Here is an 8,981-nt window from a genome sequence, read left to right as displayed (position 1 = left end):
AAAAAAAAAAAAGACACAAAAACATACTTGTAGAGGGGGTACGACTGTTCGCCAGAGTAAGCTCACCGCTGCCGCAGTAAAATGGTCGCCTGGATCAATGGTTCTTCCTTGTTCCTTCTCAAAACCCTTGACAAAATCCTAACCCTATTTGTGAATCGTATTTTTGTTTTGTTTGTAAATCGTATTTTGGTTATTTTTGGTGGAGTAAAGCTGATCCCATACATCTCAAGTGTTAACAAAACCATACACCTACCAAAAAAAAATCTATATTTGGAATCTTCATCAAGCAATTTTAAAATGTGTTTTAAAAAAAAAAAACCCCATAAGGCGACTGCCTTTGTCGTAAGTCGTCCTAAGGAGTCGCTTAAGACGCCTTATTCTATAAGGCGATCGCCATAGCCACTTCGCAGAGCACTGCCTTACCATCTCTAGACCGCATCAGCGCCAAGGCGCTGCTTCAAACACACATGTGAAATATATAAAGCAAAGCAGGAGAAGAAAGTGAACTTTCTGACAATTGCAAGCAAGGAGATAACTAAATGAGACAAAAAGATCAGAACTAGCATTTGAGGAACCTCAAGGACATAAACTAGACCTGCTAAAAGTTTTGCTTTCCTGTGATCACCCTCAAGCTTAGGGACATTCTCTTGCAATGCAACCAAAGCAGCAGCACATAGGACACCAACCTGCCTCATTCCCCCACCGATGGTTTTCCGAAGTCTCTTGGCCTGAAACGGAAACAAACAGATTGGTAGCATCCTCTAAAGAATAGAAAACATTGAACCTACAAATTTTCCAGCATTACCTTGGCAATAAAGCTTTTTGAACCTACAATGACGGATCCAACAGGAGCACCGACACCTTTGGAGAGACAGACCTAATTGATGAATATGGTGAACAGATAAGTATCTTTAATTAGGTCAGATTATAATACAATAAAATAACTTGAAACACTTATAATAAAATAAAAATGGCTTTGGCTTTTGTATGTGTTTACAGATTAAGTTTTAAATATTGCAGCTTAATCAAGTTCGGGGTAAATTAAATTTGAAAGAAAAAAAAGAAAAGAAACAGTCATCATGTTGACCATGTAGATTGAAAATTTGCGAAGTCAGCAACTAGGTAAAACCATACCGAAACTGAATCAGCAGCTTGCACAAGTCTATCAATAGGAACCCCAAGTGCCTGGCAGAAACATGAGAAAGTCATTAATCTACCTATTTCATACCAAAACATATAACAGAAGAAGAGGTAATTCTAAAAGAAGATGATTCAAGTTCAATCACCCTCAGAAACCTTTTCTTTTCTATGCTTAAGGTCCTAAGCTATCAACAAATAGAAGTCTTAATAAGTTCCACTACATTAGCTCATCTATGTATTCATCTTTTTCTTCTTCAAAATCAAAATCATAACCTATTAGGAAAAAAAATAAGACAAAAGGACAACACCGAATGGCACAAAATTTCATGAAGTTAAATAAGATCTCTATAGATTCTAGTCATTATACCCGTACTCTAGTCAAATATTCAACGAAAATACTTTCAGCATGAATTCTAGTCCCCAGTCAAGTGTAAGCAATAATTCCAACTATGACTAAGTTAGACCATTATCACCTAGGTCAAGACTTGGATTGCATTTTTCCTCTAGGCTCAAGATAAAAGAACAAGCAGGAGCAAGGAAAAGGCCCCCCATTACTGCCACAATTTTGACAATATAACATGGAGAGATCTACATATAGATGTGCCAAGAAAAATGAGATAATTTCCTCAGCAATACATTCAAACCAGAGCCCGATCAAATTACCAACTGGAATCACCTTCAATAATAGAAGCTCAACACCAGGTCCTCAGCAATCTTAGGGCCTCAAAGGAGAGCCAAAGCTATGCACTTTTTGGAGCCACACTGTCCTAAATACCTAAGGGCCCTTGGATGCCCCAGTACAGAGGAGTGACCAGATGTAGATAAATAGAGTTAAAAGGGCTAGGGGCAGGCCAAAATTGATCATTGACGAGTTAATTAGTAGAGACATGCAAAAGTTAAGTCTTCACCCAAGTATGACATCTAACTAAGCTGCCTAGAGGACTAGGATTCGAGTTGCAGATAGTTCGTGAGTGGGATGCCCCAAAGAGTTTTTTTTTTTTTTTTTTTTCAAATGCTTGCGGATCCATGTAGCTGACCCCATTTAGTTGGGATAAGGCTAAGCTTTGTCATTGTTATTGTTGTACTGTCCTAAATACCTAAGATGGATAATCCTTCTATTATGATCATGACAAATCTGACTCAATAAGAAGTATCACACAATAAAACATTTGGATTTCAGGACACTCATAGAAAGAGGCCATCCCATTGAAAAAACCTTGAGAAGATATAGCAACCACTCTCCAATATCCAAGGATAATCTCACAGAAGATGCCCAATGAACTACTTGGTTAATCATCTTGGAGACACGTGAGTCTTTGTTTTCTCAAGTCCTACCACCTTTTTTATTTCCGAATACTTCAAATAGAAACAGATATGACCAAGGTCAAGTAATACCAGATTTTGTCGGCCACATCACAATAATTAGATGGTTAATCATTTCTCCATCCGTTTTGCATGCCGCGCACCTCCCTTTTTTCAATCAATTAACTAGTATCTTTACGAGTCAATAAGAGAGGGCTTTATTGGGCTTTATTTCATTCTCCTTTGGAACACAACACATGATTTTATTTTCTTGGGCCATCAACCAAGTGAAGCCGTAACTTTCGGAATAGTTAGAGATTTTCAAATATTTTTTGTCCAGAAGATCAATCGGCTAAGAGAGATGACACTAGCGATTTTCAAATATTTTTTTCCCGGGAGAAGAACCATTTTCAAGACTTCAACATAGAGTCAGGACTCAGGAGGCATTACATAACTTCTTTAAGGATTTCCACAAAAGATAGAATTCAAGAGAAGCTTCCCAATGATCAACACAGTACAAGAGAGACAACACTAGATGCAGATTCAAATTTAACTAAGCCAAGCCCATGAACCCAGCAAAGATCTTCAAAATTAATCTGCAAACCAAACTAAAATTACAAACGAATAAAAGAGTAGATGAAGGAACAAATTCCAGCGATGGACTTCCATGTTTGCAAGAACACTTCATACAGTCAACTCTAAAATTCTACCATTTGGATAAAAACCATAAAGCCTTTGAATGGACTAACTATAACATATCTCATTTGGGCTGGAACTCCTTAACCACTGGCCATTACAACCACACTATGTTCTCAAGAAAACCAACTGTAGTACCACTGGTTCGAGCACCTCCAAGAAGATTTTACTGTTACCGATCAAAGAAACAGAGAGAGAGAGAGAGAGAGACGATAAGGTAATATTTGTTCCTTGGGAAATTTGAGGCTCCACAATAATAGATTGTTGTTCCTTATCCAAAGTCTACTATTTGTAGACTCCATAAAGTTTCCCACTGGAGAATAACGGGATTCCTATCAATTAGAAGTTCTCCCCCCCCCCCCAACCCAAAATATTCTCTCCACATCCCTTCAGTTACAGGATAACTAATAGTAACGTTGAATGAGGCCAATGCGGCCACATCACCAACACCAACAGTCGAATCACCTGCTTCCTTCTCCCTCCTCTCCCTTGCAAAACTACATACATCTTCCTCAACTCCAATTCATAAATCCTCTTTAATCATTTCCAACATCCCAGAAAATTTAGCAGCAATGATGGCATTCAGGTGGATTAGTGAGGATACATATAAGTAATTAAACTATCCAGTTAGGATTAGGGCGTAATCCTTCTTCGCCTTTATCGCAAACTTTTTTTCTCAAATAACACATCAAGCCTAAAAAATGATTATTGATCACCACCCTATGGACAAAAATTAGGCCCATGCTACATGGCAGAAAATAATAACAACAATATTGCTAAGAGATTTATGAGTTTAAACAAAAAATGATGTCTAAGAAATACATAAAATGATTAAAAAAAAAAAAAAAATGATGGCACTAGTAGAAAATCAATACCAAGGTATCAGTGTCTCATTTTGAAATCAAACAAACTATTGCTTACAGTTCCAGCATTGAAGATCCGTGCTCCATCTATGTGAAGCTTCAAGCCATGTTTTCTAGCAAGCTCGCCTACCTTGTCTGTGTATTCAACAGAAATGCATCTACCACCAACACTGCAATGATGGGCAGGATAAATGTCAAAAAACCGCAAGGTTTGAAAATGTTGCAGTTGGATAACTCGGATGAATATAGAAAGAGAAAAAAAAAGTTTCAGAGTTTGTTTCCAATATGAAAATCAATATCACTTTCTTGAAATACCATACCTGACATCTTTAAGAGGTTAAAAGGACTGGCAACATTTAGGTGCCAAAGTCAATAAAATTTGAAAATTCCCAAATTCCTAGAAGTCTCAGTCTAAAAATGATGGGTATACTGGTAAACTTAACACAAAAGTTAAAGCCTTCTGTCATTTTTTCCCCTCTTCTATTTCCCGTTTTGGATGAAATTGACAAAAACCCTTTCCCACCTCTTTGTTCATGTAGTACAGTTGACCCACCAACGGACCTCTTTGTATCATTGAAACAGTGGGCTACCTCTTGTATGGGAGCATAGCTCAAAAAAACTGACAGAACTAATATGCATAGTTTTTAAGGCGCTGCTAAGGCGTCGCCTTACCAGCGTCTTGGCGCTGATGCGGTCTAGAGATGGTAAGGCAGTGCTCTGCCTTACGTGAAGTGGCTATGGCGGTCGCCTTATAGAATAAGGCGCTATAAGGCGGCTTAAGCGATGCCTTAGGACGACTTACGACAAAGGTGGTTGCCTTATGGGGTTTTTTTTTTTGAAACACATTTTAAAATTGCTTGATGAAGATTCCAAATATAGTTTTTTTATTGGTAGGTGTATGGTTTTGTTAACACTTGAGATGTATAGGATCAGCATTACTCCACCAAAAATAACCAAAACACGATTCACAAACAAAACAAAAATACGATTCACAAATAGGGTTAGGATTTTATCAAGGGTTTTGAGAAGGAACAAGGAAGAACCACCGATCCAGGCGACCATTTTGCTCCGGCAGCGATGAGCTTACTCCGGCAAATAGTCGTACCCCCTCTACAGGTATGTTTTTGTTTGTTTTTTTTTTTCTCAATATTATTTCTTGTTCATGCAGAGCTACGGTGAGTGGTTTTTTTTTTTTTCTCGCTTCTTTCTTCTTCTCAGTTGTTTTCTTCTTCTTCTTCTTCTTCTTCTTATGTTCTAGAGCTACGATGAGTTTTTTTGTTTTTTCTCCTTCTCGCTCCTTTCTTGTCGTTTTTTTCTTCTTCTTCTATTCTGCAACTACGGTGAGTTTTTTTTTCTTCTTCTTCTTCTTCTTCTTCTTCTTCTTCTTCTTCTTCTGTTCTACAACTACGGTGAGTGTTTTTTTTTTTTTCCCTTCTTCTTCTTCTGTTCTGCAACTACGGTGAGTTTATTTTATTTTTTTTCTCGCTTCTCGCTTCTGCCTTCTCCTTCATTCTTCTTCTTTCTTCTCGCTTCTTTCTTCTTCTTCTTCTGTTCTGCAACTTCTGATACGATACTTTTTTTTTCTTCTTCATTTTCTTCTGTTCTTCACTGAGAAGATGAGCTCTGCTATCTCTTTTTCTTTCTTCTTCTTCTGTTTTGCAACTACGATGATAGATGATTGATGATTGATGAAAATGAACTTAGTTTATTCACTTTATTGATTTGTTTTTTTGATGAATATCTTACATTGGTATGAATATGAACCTTTAATATTTATTTAGCATATGAGTAATAGGATTCAACTAAGATTTGAGCCAAATAGATTGGTTTTATAAAAAAATTATACAGGAACGCTTTAGTCAATAAGGCGACGCTTTATACTTGTCTTATCGCTAAGGCGCTCCGAAAGACCTTCAAACCCTTCCGTCGCCTTACCGCCTTAAAAACTATGCTAATATGGCATAACATATGAACCTTATTCACAAGCTTATCTTATGTAGCTATCTAAATTCCAAATCAAGAAGTTATGGCATTCTTAACTAACTGGTGAAGTGAATTCATTGAGGATGGTAGTAAAAGCAACACCATATACTATCCTTGCAAGTTGCTTGGAAGGTACTATGACAATTAAAAAACCAGGAACAGAAAAGCAGGGGGAGGGGGGTGGATCCACCTGAATACAAGGTGGGGTATGGATGTGGTCACGGATTCCTGTCTGAGGTTGATGACGATGAATAACCCCTCACATAGGACCCCTTATTGGATAAAAAACAGGAGCAATATTTAATTGCTCCACATAATCATCAATCACATACTAATCACCTAGTTGATTGTGAGTGCAGTTTTACACACAAATGGACTAAAGGGGGAAAGGACACTTATTCCCAAACTGTCCAAACAGAGCAGTCATAAGAAAATGCAAAAGCTCTAATAGAGATAACCATCTGGTGGAGTCTGATCTTTGATTAAAAGAACCTATGAAAGAAATCCAGCCCCACATGCCAGTGGTGAAAAGAGTATTCAATAAAGAAAGGTGAAAGGAATGCCCCCCACCTTAAGAAACCAACAAAGCCTTGAAGAAAAAAAAAACCAGACCTGGGTACAAAACGAAGTGGAATATAAAATTTAATTAAATAAAGAAAGAGGGAATCTAATAAACAAAAGATGCATCCACCACAATTGGTATTATTATGCCATTAAAAAGAAAGGCACTTACGTTGCATGCGAGTTCTCCAAGCAGATAAGCCTAGTAGTTGGGTGGTAAAGGTCCTCTTCAGGATCCCTTATAGCAGCTTCAATCAACGCAATATCCATCGTTCCGTCTGGATTATTCTTCACGGTTCTCGAATGTACACCACCAATAATCGAGATTCCTCCATTCTCATAAAGATGGATATGGGATTTGTCTCCAAGGATGACTTCACTTCCTCTAACTTCACAATGGACTAGTACACTTACGAGGTTACCCATGGTGCCTGAAGGAACAAAGATAGCTGCTTCCTTGCCCATGATCCTTGCCATCTCTACCTCCAAGCGATAGGCTGTTGGGTCATTACCCAAGATGTCATCATCAACTTCAGCATTTGCCATTGCGGTTCGCATTGCTTCAGTTGGTTTGGTGACTGTGTCTGATCGAAGGTCCACTGTTCTGGTCACCATTTTTCTGAGATAAAAAAATCACAGCTCCGTTCTCCCAATACTCTGTTAGTTAAGAAAATAAATATGAAATCATGATGACAAAGATGGTTTTCTAATAAAATTTTAACACTTCAAGCACCTAAATTTATGAAACAGGAAACATTCCCAGAACTAAATTATGATGCTGACGGTTTAATGGAAAACATATAATCCAGACTTCAGTCTACTGCAACCAAAAATGCTCATACTTCAATCAGAAATGAAAAAATGAAACAAAACAAAACATTAAAACACAAACAAAAACCGCTAACACTAACATTTTTCAAACCCTGCTCTGCACTGTGAAACTGACCTTGAGCAAATCAAACCCAGTTGAAGTTCAACATTTTCATCAGAAACCATGATTCTGTTGAATCTGTTGTGAACTTTTGGACCCTCCATTCAAGTGAAGATTTGAATCACAAGCAGAGGGCCAACTCAAAGGATCTCTCAACTGATCTTTGATCCTTCTTTGAGGTTTTCCAAGTGTAATTTGACAAATCTCGAAAACTTTCCCAGAAATATTATTTTATACGGTATCCTTATTTAAAAAATAAATAAATAAAAAGATGAAAGTAGAATCTTCGTCACTGCGTGGCCTGTTCCCTAATTTCTAAGTCCAACAAAGATAAGAAATTTTTACCTCTTCCCCTGCAATCCGAAACTCAATGACAAATTCTTACACTCTCAGAGTTCAAATTCTGCTACGGCTCTGTTCTTGACCTGAAATGCCAAAATCTCAAGATCTTTAGCAGAAAAAGAGGAAGTCTTCTCAATACTCAACTGTAAGCTAAAAAGAATCCCCATTTTCTCACTTTTTTTTGGGTAGAAATTTCTCTCTTTCACTACATTAAATAATGACAAGTGTACCTCGCAAAAACAGAAAAACTGGTTTTCCTGATTCTGTTATAACCAATTTGGGCCAGCAGAGGCAACCCAGATTCCACGATTGAACAACTCAAATAACAAACCCTTTAAAGAGGAGTAGAAATCGAGAACCAGACAAAAAGGAAAACCCAAATCCAGTTCAGTATCTAGTCAGTACTCATCCACCCAAGCTCAAACCAATAATACAGGACATAGATCATGATTCATGATTAAAAAACAAACCAAACCCATGAAATGTTGACCTCAAACTTAACAGTTTCGAGTGACCCCCAGAAGAGGAAAAGTCACAGAAGAAACAAAGAATGCATGAAGAGTAACAAGGAACATCGGAACAACATTCATCACCTGGAGTGGCGTGTGGAAGGCGGGCAGGTCAGTGTTCGTGTCATTCCAATGACTCAATGCAGCATGGGTACCATGCAATCTTCTCGTTTTAAAATTGCTAGAATCCGAATCATCATCCACTCAACTTTCCATCGCCATTTTGTATTGATCCTACTTTTTGCGGATGCTGACAGGGGAAGGGTAGAGATGATAAAGACGACAATTTTTTATTTCCATTTAGGTAGGATTGTTTTCTTCCTTGTCTCCATGTTTGGCCCTTTGGAGATTATTTATTATTATGGAGAAGAAAAGCTTTGACTGCTACTTTAATGGCTGATAACATTTATTATTGTTGTCCATTTCTACCTGGGAACTGGAAGAACCCGGGGAGATAAAACTTCAATTTGGCCTCTGATGTCTCGGGAAGGGAACGACCGGGGTAAAGTAAAGATGAAACGAGACCATTTACCGAAATGGTCGGGCTTAATCGGGCTTAATTATTTGAAAGCCTTGCATTGTGAACATTCATTCAAATAAACGGGTCCAGTTTTAGGGGGCATGGTACGGTTTAAAGCCCGCGACTACTCTAAA

General features: G+C 37.9%; 1 protein-coding gene across 2 annotated transcripts in view; it reads right to left on the bottom strand.

Annotated features, from left to right (window-relative positions):
- LOC122093417 (probable low-specificity L-threonine aldolase 1) overlaps window positions 1-8,687 on the bottom strand; it is a 12,115-nt gene extending 3,428 nt beyond the window's left edge. The window contains exons 1-7 of one of the 2 annotated variants that reach the window (XM_042663757.1): window positions 8,412-8,687; window positions 7,822-7,901; window positions 6,718-7,202; window positions 4,060-4,171; window positions 1,135-1,185; window positions 806-877; window positions 596-728 (exon numbers count right to left, since the gene is read on the bottom strand). In XM_042663757.1, coding sequence (XP_042519691.1) covers window positions 596-728; window positions 806-877; window positions 1,135-1,185; window positions 4,060-4,171; window positions 6,718-7,160 — 811 coding nt within the window. In that variant the 5' untranslated portion in view covers window positions 7,161-7,202; window positions 7,822-7,901; window positions 8,412-8,687. Of the gene's footprint in view, window positions 1-595; window positions 729-805; window positions 878-1,134; window positions 1,186-4,059; window positions 4,172-6,717; window positions 7,203-7,821; window positions 7,902-8,048; window positions 8,383-8,411 lie in introns of those variants that run through there. The other variant, XM_042663758.1, reaches the window with a different exon arrangement.
- Window positions 8,688-8,981: the final 294 nt, after the last annotated feature.

The sequence above is a fragment of the Macadamia integrifolia genome, chromosome 11, assembly GCF_013358625.1.
Source record: "Macadamia integrifolia cultivar HAES 741 chromosome 11, SCU_Mint_v3, whole genome shotgun sequence".
Taxonomy (NCBI): Eukaryota; Viridiplantae; Streptophyta; class Magnoliopsida; order Proteales; family Proteaceae; genus Macadamia; species Macadamia integrifolia.
This window is presented reverse-complemented; position numbering and strand designations above follow the sequence as displayed.